The sequence below is a fragment of the Pinus tabuliformis genome, chromosome 2_2, assembly GCF_031772625.1.
Source record: "Pinus tabuliformis cultivar Carrire ecotype Pingquan chromosome 2_2, CPIR1, whole genome shotgun sequence".
Taxonomy (NCBI): domain Eukaryota; kingdom Viridiplantae; phylum Streptophyta; class Pinopsida; order Pinales; family Pinaceae; genus Pinus; species Pinus tabuliformis.
Window position 1 is genome coordinate 1,049,475,978 of NC_142300.1, and position 23,840 is coordinate 1,049,499,817.

Sequence of the window (23,840 nt, forward strand, 5' to 3'; positions counted from 1 at the left end):
TGTTTATATATATCTAAACATTTAACCAACTTTCTTAATTGGCATATTATTATTATGTTATTTTATGATAATTTATATTATATTTATATTTTTAAATTATATATATATATATATAAAATAATAAAATTTTATAATTTTATAAAATAACTGAAATTTAAAATGATTAAATTGAACTTTTTCAAATATATTTTACAATTATGATAGACAACGCTTCCTGATTTATCGACCCTCATGCTCTGTGAACTACTCCATAACTGTGTAGTTATATATTTATGAACTCTGTTTACAAATGAGACTTTTTGCGGATATAAATGATGTGGGTAAAAGAAAGATTTTTTATTAATATAAAGTAAATAATAAAACTTGTCAAAGGTCCAAACAGTGAAATATGGTAAAACTGATATAAAAAATTTTTCATTTACATTACTGTATGTATTACAACGGACATAACATTTACAGGTTAACTATTCACTACATGCCTTGGAACCAGGAAATACAGGTTATTTGCTTGTGTCAACCTTTACGGATTGAGTACTGCCCATGTGACTAGCATATACATAGCGTTACCCAGCTGTCTACCTTATCTCTTATGAAGATTTTTACCGATTATGTATTTATTGTCCTGCTCTGCCATGGTACGTGGCACGAGCAACAGTTAAGCTCCTCGAACTCAGCGTTGCATCGACGGAGGAGAAAAGGTGTGAGGATCCTACGGTCAGAGTTTGTCTTAAGTCGGGTTCAAGCTATCTCTCGGCTGTTTGGTCTCATTTCCGATCTTCATTCCCAGGACTCCGTTCTGCCTTTCTCCATCCCTTCCGTGGCGCTGGTTCTGCCTTCGGCTCAGGGCCGGGGACTCGATGCGTGGACTCCACTGCAAGGTCACAGGTTTACCCCCGCGCTGCAACTTCCTGGTGAAGGCAAGGTAACCCAGTTAAGTTGATTGACCTTAGGTACAGTTTCTTTTTGTTGTTTTCATCGTTTCCCTTTCTCATCGCTAAGCAGCTGTGGTGATTTCTACAGGTTCTTCTTCAGAGGATCCAGGCTACTTTTCAAAGCTAAGCAGCTGTGGTGATTTCTACAGGTTCTTCTTCAGAGGATCCGGGCTACTTTTCAAAGCAGAGAACTGTGCTTCCAGCCAAATTCCTCCGCTCACCATTTCTCGGGTAAGCAACTACCACGGTTTCTTGGTTGTTTGGAACTGGATGGTTCGTCTCTTAAGGCATTCTGCCTCTTAGCTCTTAGATTTCCAAAGTTGAATGTATGGGAAGTGGTGAAGGTCGAACAGCTCTGCGCTGTTGCTGGGTACTCTTCGGTTGACATTTAAATCTAAGGAGTCTAATGCCCATTGAGGTATCTGTAAACTGATTCCTGAGCTCTTAGTTTAAGTCTGTTTTCGGGGAGACCTTGCAATCCCTTCAGGAAGGGTTAGGTCTGGTTTATCTGGTACACCGAGATGTTAAATTATCTAAGAAATGCACTCTGTTTTTTTGTATAGCACGGTTTCATATTATGTTGTAGGTGAATTATATTATATTTTTAAATATAAATATTGATATAGTAGTACAATTTTATATTATAATTAATATTATATTAAATTACAAAATAATATTAATGTAATAAATATAAATAATGTTAATATAATAATATAATTATATAAATATAAAATAATATGGTGATTATTATTTACATGGAAGGTGTTCTTCTAAATAATTCGTTAGTTAGGCAGACACTGTTTAGCCCAGCCCATCCCATCCCACTCTCGATTTTCGTCTTCCTTGATCCTGTTAAAATTTGACATGATACGTGGAAAGCCACTGCCGAGAAAGCCGCCGTCGGTAAAGTTGCTGCCTCTGCCAATACCTCACCTGTCTCTTGTTCTGTCATTTCAGCTGTCGCCACTTCATCTTCTGCCATTTCAACAATCGCAAATTCATCTTCTGCTTCAGTTGGCCACTTATTTAATGAGCTCGACTTCTTCGGACACTTAGTCACCTTCCTCTTCGGAGTCCAGCTGGGATGATTTTGATTCAAATGTAGCGCGTGTGCAAACATAACCAAGCTAAAGAACCCATGACGAAGCCACCACCATTGAAATAAAGGTAGTGTTCTTGTTTGTAGTATGTACATGCAAGTTTTCCAATTACTTGGAGCCTTTCATGAGAGTCACAACCCATGGAGTCCTCGCCGAAGTTTATGGAACTGTTGTTTATTACAATGTTGTGCCCTTTTAATGACACCCTCAACCACGTGGAGTGCATGCCCAAGTTTATAGTGTTGTCTTATTCCAATGTTTTGCTCGAGATTAATTCAGAATTAACTCTTATTTCATGATTTGATTAGCTTAAGCCTTAATACATGCATGCATTAAATGCTCAATAAATATTATTTGTATTTTCGATTTATTTGATAAAATGTTATGTATATATATAGATATATATTATATTTTACTAATTATGTTTTATTTAACAAATATTTACAAAGAAACAAAATCAACATAAAAATTCCATACATGGTGAGAAAATGTCACTGTATAAATAATTTAATTTGATTAGTGTTAATTTATAATTTAACTTAAGTTTACGTGAAGTTATATCCTTTAATAATTTATCTATTAAAAGTATTATTTTAGGGATTCCAAGAAAATATGAACACTTTGTTAAGCATATTGTTTGAGGGTATATTTGGACTTTTTAATAATAACTGTAGTAAGTATAAACTATAAAGAAAAAATTCTTTTTTTTTTCCTAACTTCTTATTTTTTTTTTAAATCGTTTAAGATTCATGTAAATATAGGTTTAATGCATGAATTAAAAGTAAATTTTTTGGAATTACTTTTTATATTAACTTATTGGTGGTCCAAAAACACTTTTTATATATAAAAGGTTAATAAATTATCTTTTTTTTTTTCTAATTTCTTATTTTTTTTTAAATAGTTTAAGATTCATGTAAATATAGGGTTAATAATTTTTTTTTTTTTTTTTCTAATTTCTTTTTTTTTTTTTAAATAGTTTAAGATTCATGTAAATATAGGTTTAATGCATGAATTAAAAGTAAACTTTTTGAAATGATTTTTTATATTAATTTAGGTTGGTGGTTCGAAAACACCTTTTATATATAAAAGGTTAATAAATTATTAATATTGGGAAAAAGGTCAAGCATTTTTGATTATTTTTTAAATATATTAATTATTTGGTGGATATTAATGATTATTTAAAATATTTTTATATTTTGAAATAAAATTTTAAATTATTTTTATTAACTAAAAGGTGTTTTTTAATTTGTTGTTTTTTTTTATAAATAATCATTAAATTTAACATGAATAAAATCTACTAATTTGATATAAGTAAATATTTATTAAAACAAACATATCAAATCACCTAATTTTCCTTTTACAAACCACCATAAAATTTACTTATTTCATAAAAAATATATATTTATACTAGAAAATCATATCATATCACTTAATTTTAGTAATGATTTGATTAATATTGATAAAATGTAAAGAATAACCATTACATTTTCCCTATTTAATTACAAAATTATAATAAACTTTGCCCGATTAAAAAGAGAGAAACACAAATATCCCAATCTCACAGCCTTACTTTCAACATAGATTTGATACCTTTTATCTATTGCTTCTAAAAAAACACACAAGTATGATACGGTTTAGGGACTTAGCTATTAATATATACATTCATTAGTTGTCTCGTGGGTTGTTTAGATGATCTTCCCAACTTTTCTATTTGTTGGGTGTACCCTTGCAGGTCACTTACTTGTCCAACAACTATTATGAAGCATAGCTACCAAGTTGGACCCTATGAAAAATTGGAAAATACGGGAGTTCGATTTCGTTCTGCCTCAAATTCAGAAGGTACTATATCTCTTTTTAATATAGAAAATAAAAATAAAAAATAAAAAATTATATTAATTTTTTTAATAATAAATAATAAATGGTATGTTAAAATATTATTATTATTATGCATTTTGGTAAAACAAAATTATAAATATAAAATTTAATATTCAAAAATAGAAATTTCTAGATTATTTAATTTTGTAAAGTTTGTTTTTAATACAAAATTTAATATTTAAAAATAGAAATTTCTATATTATTTAAAATATTAAAAAGATCGTGAGAGCGAAAAAGTTGAAGGAGGAAGTGCGGGCGACTAGGGTTGCAGTTTTCTGAAGGGGATTTTCTCCATGGATGGATGCAGAGGAGGGAGCTCCACTCCCTCTTACAAGGAGGCAATGGCCAACAAGGGCAAGAAACCTCTAGAAATAGGCAGAAGTAACACTAAGGAAGGAAGAGGAAACAGAAAGTAACAAACCAAAGGAGAAAGATGGCACAAAAGACAAGGAGGAAAATGAAAAAAAACAGGGAACAAAAGACAAGAATGAAAAGGGACCGTGCAAACCCAAAGCTGAAATCACTCCCAGAGTAGTTTTAAATGATCCAGCGTTGCAGGCGCACAAGGATCACATGCAGACTTATGCAATCATATGCAAATTCATGTGGCTATGGTCCACTGAAAAAGCTTTACAAACATGGATCAGGTACCACTGGAAGCCTAAAGGAAGCATTGATCTTCATTTAGGATCCAAGGGATTCTTCATTATGGTGTTCGCTAACATTGAAGATAAAGACAAAGTGTTTGAAGGCGGGCCCTACTTCTTTGCAGCAGCAGGGCTTTATATGTGGCCGTGGATGATGAACTTTGTACCGGAGCGGGAAACTTTTACTCTAGTCCCAGTCTGGATAAGACTCTATTCTCTACCTCTTGATTATTGGCAAATAGAATCACTAGCTGCCATAGGCAATAAATTAAGGTGGTTTGTCAAAACTTCTGAAGCCACAAGGAGGGGAAAATATACCTCCTTTGCTAGGATCTGTGTAGAGATGGATCTATCCGGAGCTCCTCTGGATGAGGTCATCTTGGAGGTTTTTGATGAGGAATGGGTGCAGACAGTCGCCTACGAGCATATTCCATTTAGATGTCGTAAATGTCATGAACATAGACACCTTCTAAGAGACTGCCCTCTCAGTAAAGTAGAGAACAAAAGCAAATCTAACACAATGAAAGACACAGACAGCTTTCACAAAGTAGTTCATAAAGGAAAAAGTGGCAAAAAGGGCCAAAACAACACCAAAGTGAAGGACAAAAGGCTAGGCCGAATCAGTTCCAAGTTCTGGTAGCAGTGGAAGATCAAGTAATGAATGATGGTTATGATAAGAAGGAGAAGGAAAGAGAACGTGATTAGGAACAGGTAAATGAAAAATAGAAAGGGATCATGATGAGTAAATCGGAGATGGAAATGGATCAGGAAATGACCTAGAGAGATGGAAATGGAGGACAATGAGCTACAGGAGATTCTTTACAGAGAAAACCTGGATCTAGAAGGGTTCTTGAGTAAGGGAACAACTGGTGGGGTAGAATATCTACCAGAAGAAGAGTGCAATCGAATAAAGCAGTTATTCTTATGGAAAACTCACGCAAAGGGTTTGGAGGAAGTAAACAACATTGAAAAACAAGGTAATGAAGGAGTGAAAGCAGTAAAAACGACTCCAGGGTTAGCATTGAGAAATCCAGGAAAAAAAAGAGGCAGGAAAAAGCCCAAGGAGCTACTGATGGAATGTTGTAAGCTCATGGTAGACTTAGGTAAGATGAAAGATATAACCAGTTACTCTTTTACAAATTTGTAATTATGAAATTCACCACTTGGAATATCAAAGGTCTAGGTAGTAAGAGAAAACAAAGAATGCTGAATAACAGAATGAAACAGGCAGCTCCGGATATAATTTTTGTCCAAGAAACGAAATGCTCTATTCAAAAGTTAACACAAATCCATAGTAAATGGCTCAACAAATTTGAGTTTCTAGAAGCTAAAGCAGAAAATACAGCAGGGGGTATCCTCACCCTCTGGAATCCCCAAAAAATAGGAATAGTTGATGTGGAGGCATCAAGGAATTATTTATCAGTGGTTATACAGCCTATAGGAGACAGGGACACATATCTAGTTACGAATGTTTATGGCCCTCAAAGGTTAGATGAAAAAATCAAGTTTATTGATTCCTTGGTGGATCTCTGGACCAGACATGCAGGGTTACCTTGGGTTATAGGAGGGGACTTCAATATGATTAGATCTCTCTTGGAGAAAAAAGGGGGTACAAGAGCACTGAATAAAGATTCCTCAGCGTTCTAAATCTTTTCAGAAAACATGAAGCTTGTTGATATTGAGACAAACAATGGCCTATGTACATGGAACAAAAAAAGAGGAGGGCATTCCCGGGTAGCTTCCAAGCTAGATAGATTCATGATCTCTGAGGATCTCATGCTTCTAGACAAAGAAATAATAGCAGGAATTCTTCCTCTTGGAGGTTCAGATCACTGGCCGGTTCAAATGGAGATCAAGGGCATTGGCACCCCAAGAAACATACCTTTCAGATTTGAAAATATTTGGCTTTCACACCCATAATTCATTAGCAACATTGAAAAATGGTGGGTGGAGGACTTGCAGATTCAGGGTTCAACTATGTTCCTGCTACACAAAAGATTAAAACACATCAAGCTGAAGCTAAAAGATTGGAACAAGAAGGAATTTGGCAATATTTTTGCAAGTAAGAAAATTGTGGAAAACAAAATTCTAGAGCTCAATCAAGCTTTGATCAAGGAAGGCTTTGATAAGGACAAAAATGATCAAGCAGAAAAACATCATCAAGAATGAGAAAAGTTGTGTAAACAAGAGGATTTTTTTTGGAAACAAAAATCTAGGGTTCAATGGCTAAAAGAAGGGGAACGTAACAATAAATTTTTCCATAGATCCACCATTGCAAATATAACTCACAACAGAATCTCTTCGATCAAGGACGAGGATGGCCAGATTCATCAATCCCATGAGGAGATAGAAGCAGTGTTAGTAAAGCACTTTCGTGATATTGCCAAGGAAAACTTTTTAGTAAGGGAACCTTTCATCAAGGACTTCACTAAACATATCCCTAAGCTGGTATCCAGAGAGGATAATTGTAATCTTAACAGACCTGTAACTGAAAAGGAGGTCAGTGAGGTCCTCAAGGAAATGCAAAATGGCAAGGCTCCAGGTCTGGATGGATTCAATGTGGATTTCTTCAAAGCCTGTTGGAATATTGTCAAAAAGGATATTTTAGAGGTAGTGGAAGATTCCAAGCTGAACAAAACCATTTTAAAAGCTCTCAATACCTCCTTCATCACCCTTATTCCAAAACAGGATAATGCTCAAACGCCAGAAAGATATAGGCCCATTGCTTTATGCAATGTAGTTTACAAGATAATTTCCAAGGTCATGGCTAACAGACTCAAACCCTTGCTACCTTCGCTTGTCTTGGGGGAACAAACTGGTTATGTGGAAGGCAGAAAAATTCTGGATAACATCATTCAAGCTCACAAGGTGGTTCACTCGTTAACGAGTAATAAGAAAGTCGGTATGATCATGCAATTGGACATAGCCAAAGCATATGACAAAGTGAACTAGATATATATCAAGAAAGTGCTTACAACATTTGGTTTTGATCATAATTGGGTCAGATGGGTCATGGCCCTGGTGACTTCATCCAACTTTTCAATTTTAGTTAATGGCTCTCCCTCTAAACTTTTTCTTCCTTCTAGGGGACTCAGACAGGGAGATCCACTCTCTCCTTTTCTCTTCATCCTCATGATGGAAGGGCTGGGGCAGTCCATTAAGCATGCTAGAGTAATGGGAAAAATTCAAGGACTCCAACTTTTGGAGAATGGCAAGTGCTGACTCATCAATAGTTTGTAGATGATACCATGTTACAAGGAATTCCCACAGTCAAGGAAGCGCTTGCATACAAACAAATTTTGAATGACTTTGCTATGGCAACAGGTATGGAAGTCAATCTTTCCAAATCAAAAATATTTTTCTTTAATACCCATATTGCCATTCATAGAAATGTCTCCAAAATTCTAGGCTTTCAAAGAGAATCCCTCCCCTCTAAGTATTTGGGAGTACCTCTAACAACTAAACCCTAGCACAAGAGCATATGGGATCCATTAATAATTAAAATGCAAGACAAGGTCAGGAAATGGACAATCATATCTTTTAATCTAGCTAGTAGACTGGTTCTTACAAAGGCAGTGCTCCAAGCTATCCCAATCTTTATGCTATCAGCCCTCCCAGCTCCAATAGGAGTCTTACAGCAATTTAGAAATATTCAAAGAGATTTTCTTTGGGGCAAAGAGGAAACAAGGAAAAAATGGGCTTTAGTCTCATGGGATAAGATCTGTAAACCCAAGAACCAAGGAGGCCTAGGTTTGGATAATCTAGAGATTCTCAGTAAGGCTCTAGGGGCCAAACTTTGGTGGAGGTGGGTTAAGGATCCTAAGGCTCAATGGGCAAGCATCTGGAAGGAAAAATATGCCAGCGCTTGGCCTTCTTCTGATATCATAAGAATGTCTGGAATTATGAAGGGCTCTCCTATATGGACGAAGGCTTGGGAGAACAGAGGAGTGGTTCAAAAAAATAGTTTCTGGGAAATCAGAGAGAGCAATCTAGCACTTTTATGGGAGGACAAATGGCAACAATAACCTACTCTATTGAAAGAGGAATTTTTGGGCCTTAAGCATGAGACAGAAAGCCAAGGATTAGAAAAAGGTAAAAGACTTTTGGGAGCATTCTCACAATGCAGGAAAATGTAGAACACAGAGAAAAATATATGGCAGAGAGGATAGAACCCTCAACAGTAGAGTAGAGTCCCTTAAGAGGATGTTGGATCAGAGGATGATTTTAGTAACTGAAGGGCAGGATCAACTAAGATGGGGTAACAACAAAGAGGGCAACTTTAATATCAAGGAAGCAAAAGGTATTCTCCTTGATCTGGAATCCCAAGCTCCAAATAGAACTTGGCAGAGGTTATGGAGGCACAAAGGCTGGATGAAAATCAAACTCTTTATGTGTCTCGTTCACCACACGAAAATCTTAATCTGGGACAACATTAGAAAAAGTGGTATGATGGGACCCTCCAAATGCCAGCTCTGTGAAGCCCAAGAGGAGACTATGGAACATCTTCTCAACCGCTGCATTTTCACCGCCAGGTTATGGGATTTTTTTGCCAACATCTTCAATCAGTCTGATAGAGACAAAGAAAGTATCACTAACACTCTAAACAACTGGAGGAATAACTTTTCGGATTATGAGGTTCTCAACTCTGCCTGGGCTCTTTTGCCAAGTTTCATTATATGGAATGTGTGGAAAGAAAGAAACAAAAGAATCTTCAAAGAGGAAAAGAATTCCTCTCTTCGCCTGGTGGAGCTGATCTTAAAATAGCTTAAGGAGACAGTTGGTACCACAGTAAGGGATCTCCCCAAAAATCCTCCCTCAGAAGCAGAGTTAAGAATTCTCAAATAGTTAGGCATGCAGGGACTCATTCCACAAGGCCTAGACAGGAAAATAATCATGAGAGAAATGGTTAAAGAATTCTGGAATCCTCCCCTGGAAGGTTTTTTAAAGTATAACATCGATGGAGCTTCTAAAGGAAACCCGGGAATGGCTGGCTTTGGGGGAGTTCTTAGGGATGATACCGGAAGCATAATCTCCCTCTTCCATGGACACTTAGGAAAAGCCACCAACAACATGGCAGAACTAATGGCTTTGGAGCAATGCTTAGAACTTCTGAAACAGGACAATTGCCAAAATGTCATAATAGAAGCTGATTCAGAGTTAGTCATCAACGCAGCCAAGAGAATCAGTCATGGAACAGGGCCGGAAAAGGTTACAAAACACTGGAGGTTAACTTGGGTTCTCCATAAAATACAGGGACATCTTCAGGAACTACGCACACTTAGATTCATCCATGTGCGTAGAAAGGCCAACAAATTGGCAGACATTCTAGCCAACCAAGGTGTCAGCTGTAAGGACAACGCAATTTTGATGGAGTGGCATGCAATGTCGCAGAGCAACCTGAGAAATATTTGCCATAACCAGGCAGAAGAGGACAAAGAAGTGTATAAGAGCAAAACTAAAGAAGCCAATTCGTAATGAGCAGATTTCAGCAGGTATCACAATTTTGGTCAAAGAGGTCTACGATGGAAGGTTGGCCAGGGTCGGCCTCAGTAGCCATGGTTACCACTATCCGGAATATCCCCGACGTAGGGCAAAAGGTTTTCTCAGTCCAGAGAGATGTTGAAGGTAATAAGCGAAGGCATCAGTTCAGGCAACAACATCACCCAATTTTCCAGTGGCAGGAGTTAAAACCGCTACCTGAGTGGTTTTGGCGTGATCGCACCGCTTTCATGCCAAAGGTGGTTTCGAAAAATTTGCAGTGATGCCATACAACTCATGACACGTGGATGAGGGCCGGTCTAAAAACCACCCTCATCGCACACTAAAGTTCGATGGCTTCTGTCATGCGATAATCGGCTCAGTCGTCCAATGGTGCAAGGCAGATCAACGTTCGGGATCGAGCGAGCAGTTTGGTGGGGTTCGGGGGTTAACCTTCTTGCCTCTTCATGGAGCGATTTATACCTCCACCGTCAAATTAAAAAAGAAGAATGAACGACAGCGATTGAAAGGCAGGAATGGGTTTGTGAGCGCGGTTACATGTGGGGAGGGCTCATATGACCTGAGATTCCCGATGCTTTTTCGTGTTTGTATTCAAAAAGGGTTGGGCGGGTACTTTTTGGGAAACTGAGGGCTTGGCTTCAGAAGGGCATTTTCCTTTTTTACCTAAGACCACACAGTTTGATGGAAAAATGTATATATTGTAAATTTTGTTTGAATTAATGATAAGAAGGCATGACTCTTGCTTTAGCAAAAAAATTAAATATTAGGGTAAAAGCACGTTAATGTGTCTCATTATATGGCAAAAGCAAAAAAGTACCCAAATGAAAAAAGATAAAAAAAAATAATATAAAAATATCAATTAAATGAGTTGAGTTTCATACTTGTTAATTATAAAAAATAAATGCTAAATTTGTAACAAAGCTAACTCACAATAAATTTTGGTAAAAGCTATAGTGAATCTATTTAATGCGTTTAGAAAATATAAATAATGTTATAAAACGTAAATACTAAATTTGCAAATAAGTCAAATGATAGTAAATATTGGTAAAAACTATGGTTAATCACTCACAAAATATAAATAACTTTATGTAAAGTTAAATGAAATGCTAAAACTCTTTAAAAATATATATATAAATAGAAGTAGAATTTCTAAACAAATAATTTTCTATATTATATTTTGAATAATATAAAATACGTTATTATAATCATAATTAAAAATTTTATTATAAAAAATATAAAATATATTTTAAAATTTTTCAAAAAATAATTTTAACATTTTGTTATATGTTATTTTCAAATTTCTATTAAAAAAAATTGATTTTATAAACTTGAAAGGGTAGTTTCTTGGGTTGCGGTTTTATATATACGAAAATATGATCATTTTTACTAGTATTTTAATAATAATTAAAAAATATGCTTATTTTTTATTTTTAAATTTGTTTAGCAATCTTTAGAATGTTTACAACACATCTCTTAAAGAAATTTGAATTAAAAAACATAAATCAATAGAGAAATGGGGGGTCGCGGTTTTGTCACTACTTAAAAAATTATGTAAAATATCAATGATACCTTTTAAAGAAAATGAATAAATTAGATAAAAATTAGATATTAAATTTTAGAAAAAATATAACATGAAATTGAAATTAAATTGACATGTTTTGTCTTCTTTTACCACCACCTAGTTTTTCATGATTTTCTAATTTTAAGAGTAAACATTCCAACTCCATTTATTTTTATAAAACTTCTTTGCCACAAAAAGGGAAAAAGTGATACACATTAACATGCTTTTACCCATTAAAAACATAAATTTTTATATTAAAAATGTAATTACAATTTAATTTGGTAAAGATTTTTGTCAACAAAAATTTTAATATCTAAAAATAAAAGTTTTTATACTAAAAAAAATATAATAAATAGTGAATTAGATATTAAAAAAATTATAGTCTTAAACTTGTTAAAAATAATAAATTCCTATAACAAAAAATAATAAATGCTTATTTATAAATATTTAAAAAATATATAATCTCTAATTTTTTCTATTTGAATTTCATTCAGTGGTATTTTTTTTCAAATTTGGTAAGTATGTTGGGAACACTCCAACGCTCTTTTCCTCTTCCCCACTAGTAACGAAATCAACTCCTCTTCCCCACGAGTAACGAAATCCAACATGAACTAAAGTTTGGTTGTGCTTCTCCCCTCCTGTCTGTTTTGAATTAAGTAGAATGTGCTTTGAAAATGTGTTTTCATTGGGATTCTGTTTTAGGTTGTTTTAGTTATTAATTAATAATGTTGTTATTTTTCATTTTTAAGTGTGATATTAAAATTTAGGATTTGAGGATGTGATTTTTTTAAAATATATTGTTTTACGATGTTTTATGATTTTTCGAATAGGCAAATATAGATTTTTTTAAATAATTTAATTTTGGAAGATCTATACTTCCCAATTTTTTCTGTATTGAATTTTAGGTAGTTGAATTTTTTCCGAATCGAATTTGAATTCATATTCGAATTTGAATTCGGTAACTATGTTATGAAATAGACTGTTTTGTGAGTCATGTGATTTCTGATTTTTCAGTTTTATCCCCTTACGATGTTTGGTTTCTCCCATTTATTTCTGCCCTTTGCAGACTCATGTTATGGCTGTTGTGTGAAGTAACCTACATTATGTATGCTTATGTAATCTTCCAACAATTATTATGAAGTAGATTGTTTTCTGAGTCATGTGATTTCTGATTTTTCAGTTGTATCCCTTTCTGATATTTGATTTTGTTAAAAATATTTAGTAAATTTAATTTTCGCGGAGGGGCAGAGAGTTATGATTTTCGTGAAAATACTTTTTCTCAGCTAGCTTTGCACACCGTGGAGCTGATTTCACGTAGCTACCTTCGCCCACGGCAAAGCTACCTCACAGACTTGGATTTCACGGAGCTGATTTAATAGACTTGTATTTCACCATTAGATAGTCCTGTAGTCAGTCACTCTAAGCATGTTGTCTTATTGATTCGAGGTGTCTTGTCGTCAAGTTGTGTTGAGTGCCTGTTATCAAGGTTGTGCATGCAAAAGTTCACTCATTCACACATCATTTTGCTAAAACTCTTTCGACTGGATCACCCTCCAACAACCGGACCTTTTCTGAGCTGCACTATGCAGCGTCAACCCTCAGTGGTAATGTACTGTTGCCCATATTTGCGCAGACCTTGAGGCTGCCTCCCAGACAGTTTGCACTATGCAATCCTAGAATCAACCGGACTCACTGTCACCCAAAACAATTCAAAGTTTCTCAGCAAACCATCTCAATATGCATTATGTTTTAGAGAATTTAGCATCTATAGACAAACACTAATTCACTAGATAAGTAGTTGTGCCTAGAACAACAGTTTAAAGTGTTTTAGAATTTTCCTATAAACAATAGATAAGATGAGAAGATAGAAGGCCTACTTGTAGTTCTGCTTTCCTCTCGTCTCCCTTGTATCCATTCTGTCGCTCCTTCCCATACTTAATCCGCTTGAGAAGTACCATGTAAACGCAATAGAAGACAAAAACCAATCAAAGCATACGATTGATTGAATATAAATTAAAGGAATCAAAATAAATTCATACATATAAGCATTATGAAAGAACACAACATATGGAAAAAGGTTCAAACACTTTATTAGATAGAAGAAGGAATTACAACCATCAGTGTCTGATTCAAAGTCATTCCTCCAGCTTGGATTCCATCGACATCACATCAAAAGAAAGATAAGCTTGTGGCATCACATCATTTGCTCCAAAGTCAAGTGTCATAGCAACATTATCTCCTTACAATTCAACATAATCTAGCCCCTGATCACTTAGATGAGTGATCAATTTATAGGAAGATGAAGGAGGTTTTGTCATTAATGGTGACATTGAATAGCCTTCCATACTTAGAATTAGTTCCATGGAGGAAGGGATGAGAGGATAGAATGCTCCTTAACTCATTCCTCATCCATTTTCGAGCTCATAGGAGTTGATAAGACAGGGAAACTTCTAGATGACTCCAAAAGATAAGAATATTCCCCAAACCGTATGTGAATTTCGCTCATTCTCGCCCAGCACAGGTGAAAGGAAGCCTAAGTGCTCTGCAGAGCACCCTAGCAGTGGACTTAACTGCTTTGCAACACACCTTCATAAGATCTTAACTGCGTTGGTCCCTCTAGATGCAATTTCTGGATGTCTTCAAGTCATGAAACTGTCTGGGAAGGAGGAATTCAAAAGGTTGACTTGTTTAGGGCATGAAACAATTGAATTTAGGGTTTGATGAGCCCTAAAACACTAATCTGAATTGTGGGATTTGATGTGCCGAAATGGATCTGTAACAGTTTCCCCCTAAAGCATGAAGTCGGAAAAATGCCAATGTCGAATGAAATGCTTTATGATGTGATGAGGAGGTATCGAGGTGGAAGGTGACCTCCATCAATTACAATACATATATCATGATATTTGATTTTACATGAGTTGCTGAGGGAAGGCATACCCATGCTCAAATTATAAACTTTCATGAAATGTACATAAACAGTTGTCTACAGATATAGACCCATGATTGGAATGACTATCAATGTAAAGCTATTGTACATATGATTTAGTACTCGTGATATCGCAACCCGGATGGATAAAACTAGATCTAGGGTCTTCAATATCATTCAACCGTTCGCTCAAGTATGAGTCTAACCATGTGAATTTGCGATCTGAAGTCGATCATGGGAAGACACCACCTGATTACCAGCTAATGACGTAAGCTATTAACATATGCAAGAGAAATCATCGATAATGATAATGATCCTCAAAGTAATGCAGTACATTCTGCATGGTGTGAATGGATGATTTGATTTCGAACACCAAACAAAGTCTTTTGGTCGAGGCCATTGTTGTATGCCTACCGCCAAAAGCGAGAAACCTGCCATTGATGCATGCAAGCCTCAAGGTTCTAAATGGGTGTTTCTAAGTCAACTTCTTGGATAATGAGTTGATGTCAACAAGAAGCGACTAGTCGTAGGAGGGCCTTGATATATCCCACATCAACGACACAAAATGGGTGTAGTGATTTTAGAGATGGAATTTGACTGACGACACAAGGTTCAGGAATGGCGGTCATGAAAATGAAGGTTTATGAGTACTGCAACTGAATGACTTCTCTTGAACATATCGGCGACACTGAATGAATTGGCAGCATTGACCCAAAACCAAAGTAATGGATGGTATGATAGACCAAAGGTATGATAACCATCAAGCTAATAACCCAACCCAAATAGTCACGGTGATGGAGTGAAAGTGTCATGTTCAAGAGCGACCTCTTACCATAAAGTGGTTTTCCCCTTTTTCCATTTTCCCCAATCATTGTTGACCAGTACCTCTTTATTTTTATCAAGCTTGAGGAGGATAACATATGTTTGTTATATAATTTCACCCTTCGGGCGAAACCATCGCTATTTGATGTTTTAACGAGTCTAACGAAGGTGAAACTCGGTCTTGTCTAGATGGACAAGTTTGTCACTATTTGATGTTTTTAACTATTTTAACGACAAAGATAACTCAGTGCTTTTCATTTTTAGAGAGTTTGAAAAGGGACAAAAAGAAAACTCCACAAGTTCTTTTTCCTAAATTAATCTCTCAAGTCCAAAAAAGCGTAAAATAATACAAGAGAGATATCTTTTCCAATTCGTTAATGAGCTCAAAAGGACAAGCGCTTAACAATCTTTTCATATTTAGAGAGTCTGAAAAGAGCTTAAAGAGGACTCCAAGGGGGTTCCTTTTTGTTTTTAACAAAGCTCGAAAAAGAGATAAAAGTTTGCTCTGTGGTCAAAAGTACAACTTACAATCGAGCACGTTGAATTCTGCAAATCAGTTGTAAAACCTGCTCAAAACATCACCAAATGGATTAAAAATATCTGTTTCATAGGCAAATACTAATGTTTAGTCGATTAATTAACATGAAATAAACATAAAACAAGTTTTTACCATATCATTTTTACCATTTGGAACTTACCATCCAGTTTTGTGCTCTGAGCTCAGTTTTTACCTCAAACTTCACTAGTTGATTGCAAAAGATTCTGTGGACCATTTCTCAAGCCGTCCAGACTAGATAGGAACTAAACCTCTCTACTCTATTTTCAATTCATTCTTTTGTCATTTCATGCGAATTTTAGGGTTTTTTGGGGCCCCTGGGGTTTCATTTTTTCCCCTGGGATCAACACAGGCTTTCGCATCAAAAACTGTGCTAAATAGCACCCAGATAGAAGGCTAGATGCTCTGTAGTGCACTGTCTTTGTGCCTGCGCTGCGTTGGGCGAGTTTCCCAAGTTTGTTTTAACTGTTAGCTCCAAAATTTGTCCTTTTTTTGCATGGAAAGGATCCTAATTTAGCTTATGATTGTGTTTCATGATTTCATTGGATCAGAATGTCAATTACATGGCAAGAAAGAGAGAACGAAGAACAAGACATGGTTGCCCTAAACAACCCGGGTACAGTTGAGGCCCTCGTGAATTGCGGGTTACTCAAATACTTTAAGTTGTCTGGAATGAGGCAACAAATAGAACTATTGCAGTTGCTTGTTCGTGCATGGGATCCGACAGATCAGACATTTCACATTAGGAACAAGATGGTCCCTATTACTATTGAGGATATTTACTTTCTTACCGGACTTTCGAGGTGAGGTGCCCCCATCTCACTTTCTGGATTTGCTCGTCGAGGTGAATCAGTGAGAGATTACATCAGACAGTTTTGTCGGCCAGGTACACAACTTAGCAAGGATGGGAAAATAAATATTAGTGATGTAAGTGATTTTCCTTTAAGAACGATCGTCTTCACGATTGCAAAATTAATTGGCAGTGTGACACTACATCTGGTGAACATATCTTATATGCAGTGTGCACTAGAATGTCTAGAGCCAAAATTTTTCAATTGGTGCGAGGCTTTACTTTCACTGCTGAAAGAACAACTGAGTAAGGTAAAAAGCTGTAAGATGAAGAATTTATGCTATGGTTCAATCTTAATTGCTTTTTCCTTAGAGAAAATCCCATTGATGCAGCCACAACATGTATCACTGGGTGTGGTTGGTCCTAGAGATCCACGTATGCAGAGGTGGGTTGAATTGATGGCTCAACATGCTGGTCAGTCAACAATCATTTTCTCCCCTGCATTTTTCAGCTGGCTTGAGCGACAACATGTTGTTATCGAGAAGCATCCATATTCAGGAATCATCGTTTATCATGGAGATCCAGATTTGATTCTACTAGTTGGAGCACAATGGGGTGCTATGGGTAAGTTGTTTGACCAAAGTGTTTTTTGATTTTTCAAGTTTCTACATGTTTTTTATGTTTTTTAATGTTTCCAAGACTAAACTAAAATTACTCTTATACATACAAAAGTTGGTACTGTTCGACTTGCGGTACGCTAACAGGTTGCAGGTGGGCTAGCACAGAGAAACATCGGGAGAGAAGTTCTCCGGGACTTGGATTTGGCCAAGACCTTAGCAGAGTTGTAGGATAAAATAGAGGGATTAACCCTTGGAATTCTGGATATCCGGATCGAGGAGTTACCTATGAGCCTACAACGCCACTGTATTGGTGTTCCTAACCATTGGGCTAGGCTTTTACGCATGATAGCATAGGTTGTGACCTGTTACAATGAGCACCACTAGATCTACATAGGATGTTTTGTATGCATTTTTGAGTTTTTGGGTCAGATGACCAAATGTGTCTTGGGCACAACTTTTGTAATTTTTTTTAAAACAGCTATCTATTTTACTTTTAGAGTTTTCTATGGTTATATGCAATCCTATTCAATTGATGATGTGAATTGAAAATATTACTTTTACATGTGTTGAAAATGTCTATTTAACACATAATTCGCTAGAGAATCAATTAATGTGTTAAGATTTTTGGAAATATGTTGATATTGAATGTGTTCAAAATGTCTTTCCAAAATACGAACTCTAAGGAACATACGAAAAATTGTTGGATTTTAGACAGAATAAATGTTTGTTAGTTGTAGTACAACGAGTTGCGAGTCCAGCCTAATGATGATTCGGTGAATGCTAAGTGAAATGGCATCAGAGAGTAGTTCAATCAACGCGGTATACTCAGCGATATTGTTTGTCGATCGACCGATACAAATCCCTTGAAAAATCACTAACTTGCCACTTGGAGTGAAAATAGCCCATGCTGCAGAAGACAAATTCTGCGTACTACGACTAGCACCATCAACGTAACCAACAAAAGGTTCCAAAGACTCCGACATCTACAACAAATGCAAAGCAGATTACTAACCAGATAAAAATCTCTAAAAGACACACACACACATGCAATGAAAGCATATATATATAGTGAGTTTTACTACACTTAATCAAGCATAGTAACGTTTGAGGTACAACCCGTTTCGCGGCTATAACAATGGAATCCCATCATAATCTACTAACGCGTAGGCTCCTTTTTCCAGAACATGCTTGACAACATAAGGACCCATCCACATTGGTTCAAATTTCCCTGCTCCAAGTTTACCAGCTTCCTTATCGTAAAGCAAGACCAGGTCTCCTTCTGAGAAGATATGAGGCTTGACATTCCTATCATATTGCGCCTTAATACGTTTCTTATGCGCTTTGTTAGCCAATGCGGCATCACAATTGGTTTCGTCTAGATGGGTTAATTCCAAGAAACACACTTCTTCTTCAGAAGTGTCGGGTAATAGGCCAATCACAAGTTTGAGCGATAAAATTTCACACTGTATTGGTAAGATTTCTTCCAAACCATACACCAACTGAAATGGTGTAAATCCACTTGCATTTCTCACCGAGGTTTGATATGCCCACAAGGCAGAGTACATGATTAGGTGCTAGTTTCTTTTATGAACCCCTATCATTCTTTGCAACATTTGCTTCAGGACCTTGTTGATGGCCTCAACTTGTCCATTCACTTGTGGGTAATACGAGGTAGAACTATCATGTGACAATCCTAAATTAGCAGTCAACTCAGTCGTCATGTGATTGCGAAAATGCGACCCATGATCTGTAACTATGGCTTTTGGTACACCAAATCGGGCAACCACATGGTTAAAATAGAAAAGAGTAGTCATTTCACCACTGTTGTTCAATGTTGGCATCACCTCAGCCCATTTGGTAAAATAGTCAACGACGACTATAATGCACCCATGCCCCCCGGTCAAGGTGGGGTTATATGTCATACAGTCAATACCCCATTTGGCGAATGGGCCAACAACAACGACTCGATGCAATGTTGCAGGTGGTAGTCTAGTTTTTTGGTCATATATCTGGCATGCATGACAACTTTTGATAGCAATAATAGAATCTTTAAATATAGTTGGCCAAAAGTAACCAGCACGAAGAATCCTTTGTGCGGTTGCATATCTAGATAAGTGTCCACCACAGGCACCTGAATGGTAATCATTTAATACTTTCTTAGCCTCCTCATGCATGAGGCACCTCCAAAAAACCATATCGATACCACGACGGTAAAGTGTGTCACCAATGATCAGATAATCTTTGGCATGGTAATGAATACGTCATTGTTGCGAGCGAGAGGTATCTTGCTAGAAAGTTTGGGTTTGGAGATAAATCAATATATATCCATACCAGGCATCAGATGATGAAATTAGAAATAGAGACTCATCCAAAATTGATGGTTCAGATGTTGAATTGATGAAGGTCAAGGGAAGGTCACATAGTAACTCAACGAAAACCAGATATTTCTTTGATTTAGACTTGATGAATTCCAAATCAAATTCCTGTAGAATAACTATTCCTTTGAATATTTTTCCCCCAGCAATTGACGTGACAAAATGTATGTCATAGGGTTGCAATCTGAAATGACATTTGTTTTCTGTAACAGGATATAATGGTGAAATTATTGAACAGCTTGCGTAGCTGCCAAAGCTAGTTTTTCGACATAAGAGTACTTACTTTCTGTATCATTGAGATTATGGCCCAATTAATAAATAGGATGTTCAACCCCGTTTTCTTCCTGGACTAAAACCATGCCAATGGTTGTATCTGTAGCGGCGAGATACAGGTAGTAGTCATTTTGGTAATTTGGAAAATACATTAATGAAGCTCTAATCAAGGTATCTTTAAGAACATCAAAGGAAGCTTGTGCAATCTGATCCTAATGAAAGGGTATCTCCTTTTTCAAAAGACGTGTAAAACCTTTAGCCATTTCAGTGTAATTAGGAATGAACCTCCTTAGAAAGTTGGCTTTCCCTTGGAGTCTATGTAATTGTAAAAGATTTGAAGGTGGAGGCAAATCCAAAATTACCTGAACCTTTAATGGATCCAGTCGAATCCCTGCTTGAGACACTACAAATCCAAAAAAGTGGACAGAACCAACGCAAAGCACACATTTGTGTGGATTGAGTCATATCTTGTAGTGTCGACACCGTAAAAATATTGCTCTCAAATGTTGTAGGTGATCGGTCTGCTTTCGTGAATGAGTAGGTAAATCGTCAAGGTAAGGTTGAACGATGCGCTTGATGTCATGGAAGGCATTTTTCATTGCCCTCTGAACTGTGGCCCCAACATTCTTCAAACCGAATGGGAGTTTCCTATAGGCGAATGTGCCCCATGAACAAATAAAAGTTGTTTTCTATCTGTCTTGTGGGCGTATATTGATTTGATTATAGCCGAAAAATCCATCCATAAATGAGAATATTTCACATCTGGCACATTCATCAATAATCTGGTTGATAAGAGGAGTAGGGTAATTGTCCTTTGGATATACCTGATTTACATCCCTATAATCGATGCACAATCGAATTGTTCCTTGTTTCTTCATGACATGAACAATGTTGGAAACCCAGTCAATAAGATGAACAGGGTACATAAAACCAGCACGTAAAAGTTTTTCAATTTCTGCTTTAATTGCAGCAGCTTTCTTTGGATTTATAGGTCAAAACCGCTATCGAACTGGCTTGACACCAGGGTACATTTTAACTTTGTGTTCAACAATACTAGAGTCAATGCCTAGCATCTCCTCGTAAGACCATGAAAAAATATCTCTAAATTCATGAAAGAGAGTATAGTAATTATCAAGTTCCAATGGAGAACAAGATTTGCTGACATGAATGTTCTTTACAATATTAGGCTTGGTCGAAATATTAATAGAAATCGTTTCTTCAATATTTGACAAGTTTTTCTCAGATTCGATTGTGTCTATGAAAACTGAATTCGATAGGAAATCAATGACTGATGGGTGGTTTAGTTCATTTGAATAATCTTTGATGTCATCTAGAAGATGGGAACGATGATGATAATCATCCCATAGTTCCTCTCCTATCATCATGGTTGCAACAGAAGATTCTGCTGCAGCTGCATCAGATGATATAGTCTGAGATGTTGATGGTTGTTCAGCCATAGTTAACTGACCCAAAAGTTGTCCTAAAGAATCGATTGGTACTTGAAAAGAAGCAGGATCAAATGGAGTGGAAAAATTAGGAGTATGAGGGTAAAGATAAGGCCCAGTTCCAAAACGGGGTTCCAAGTGTGGAATCTTCTTCCAATTCCTCCTCAATAGCAATTAAACCTGGTGGGAGAACTTCACCATCAGGTTCGTAAAATATTTTTGGTGTTGATAAAGTTGAAGTTTCAATAGTTACTGATGTCTGAGGGGTAACCGATTGATCATCTTCTATGAAAGTAACAACTTCTGAATGTTCAAATTCGACGTCCAGATGTTTGGGTAAATGAATAGCAGTTTCTGGAAGAGGTTCTTGAACAACTTCAGGTTCATATGTAACTTCTGTTTGAACTGAATAGATTCTGGATTAACTTCCGGTTGAACTGATTCAAGTTTAGAAGTATTTTCTTGTTGAGCAACTTCAAGTTGAGGATCAACTTGTTGTTGAACAACGTTGGTTACTGTTTCACTAGGATCATTGCTAATGTCCTCAGGTAATTGTGAAATTTCTTCTTCAAAAATAGATGGGCCAGAAATAGTTGGAGTAACTGGAGTCTCAGTACTTGCTGAAATAGATGATTCAGGTAATTCAGATGAAGAACTAGGAGTTCTTGATGTACTATAATTAGTTAAGCGAGGCCGCTTTGTCCAAATTGGTGTCGCTTCGGGAGGCAAAGACGGTTTTCTCGCTGTTTGCCGCGAATGACAGGATAGGGGTTGATGTTCCTGCATGATTGCTGATTAATTTTATTATCATAAAAGAAATAAAAAAAAGGGGTATACTAGGAAAATGGTTTACCATGCAACTGTGAACTGCAGAATACCTTCTCGCGAACTAAGTACAGGCAAGAGATCTCCCCGAATGCTGTGTTTGGTGTATCACAGTTTACAAGGCAGCCAACTCGGTTACTTAAGGATGGATAGAAACCTAGAGTTGTGCTCCCTTATATACCCGAAGGTATGTGGAGGCCCAGTCTGTATAAGCATTGTCTAATGCAAAACCACACAATGAGAGCATTCCCATATACTTTACGTACTGTAACACTGCCTTATATACCCAAAGGTACATGGACGAGCTACGATATACTCACGTACGTGGAATGAGTTATCACGCTCAGGATGTATTGCAGACAAGTTAGCGACAACTGCTTTATTTTATGATGCCAGAACACGTCTCTAGCCTAGAACCACTAAATGTTCTCGTTAATGACAATGCTCCATTAGGTATTAATTGATGTTAATTTTAAGTTGATCTTGCTTAGAATTTTGCCTTTCAAGTTCACCACGTGATATATTCTGAAATTCCTAGGAATGCACTATCATGATAAGTGTTCTTTCCATTCAATTTAACGATGAAAATCCTAGCTACTTAGGGATAGAGAAATCAGATTTCTTTTGATCAAAGAGCAAAGAGCACAATCTAAATACAATTTCCCTACACTATTCCTATTAGCACACTCAAAAATTTTCAATGCAACATGCATGTATTTCTTTTCGATTCCCTTAATGTGAATATGAACAAAAAGGAAATATGCACACACAATCAATCAATCTTTCATATGAATGAAGACTTTTACGATAGTTCAAATTTGAAGGAAGAGAACACTTTATGACACTTTCTTTCAAATGAAGATTAATCAATTATATCCTAACTTTGACTATTGATCGATAATGACAAAGAAAACATGAAGAAACATTAATAAATCCTATCAAAGTTAGGCTAGACCAGGAGATAAAAACTCACTTTCTGAGACATAACATTCATTGATCAATCAACAAACAGTCAAATAGAGAAAATTTGGCAAAAAACTCTTTCCAAAGGTGGGAAACTGATCCTAGGAGGATCAACACAGCTCAGAGTAGGAAACAGTGCGCTTCAGAGCTTTGTCCCTAAGCCAGGGATGTTCTGCAGCACTGTGTCCCACACAAGCCTGCGCTGGTGATAGTAAGCCATTTTAAGAGGCATTTTGACATAGTTTTGACCAATTTTTTAATCTAAACAACAAAATTACAATCGATGAACACAAATAAAGTTTACAAGGATGTCTTAGGAGGTGGATAAGCTACTGGGAAAGAGGATTCTTCCCTAGTGGAGTCACTAATTTGTTTTGGAGAATTTAGCATCTACAGATAAACACTAATTCACTAAACAAGTAGTTGTGCCTAGAAAAATAGTTTAAAGTGTTTTAGACTTTTCGTATAAACAATAGAAAAGATGAGAAGATAGAAGGCCTACCTATAGTTATGCTTTCCTCTTGTCTCCTCGGTATCGATTTCGTCGCTCCTTCCCATACTTAATCCGCTTGAGAAGTACCCTGTAAACACAACAGAAGACAAAAACTAATCAAATCATATGATCCATTCA

At 36.3% G+C, this 23,840-nt stretch overlaps 1 protein-coding gene across 2 annotated transcripts in view; it reads left to right on the top strand.

Annotated features, from left to right (window-relative positions):
- Window positions 1–569: 569 nt before the first annotated feature.
- Window positions 570–23,840, top strand: part of LOC149196974 (uncharacterized) — an 80,976-nt gene continuing 57,705 nt past the window's right edge. Inside the window, exons 1-2 of one of the 2 annotated variants that reach the window (XM_089403814.1) lie at window positions 570–922; window positions 1,082–1,163. In XM_089403814.1, coding sequence (XP_089259940.1) covers window positions 590–922; window positions 1,082–1,163 — 415 coding nt within the window. In that variant the 5' untranslated portion in view covers window positions 570–589. Of the gene's footprint in view, window positions 923–1,081; window positions 1,485–23,840 lie in introns of those variants that run through there. The other variant, XM_089403813.1, reaches the window with a different exon arrangement.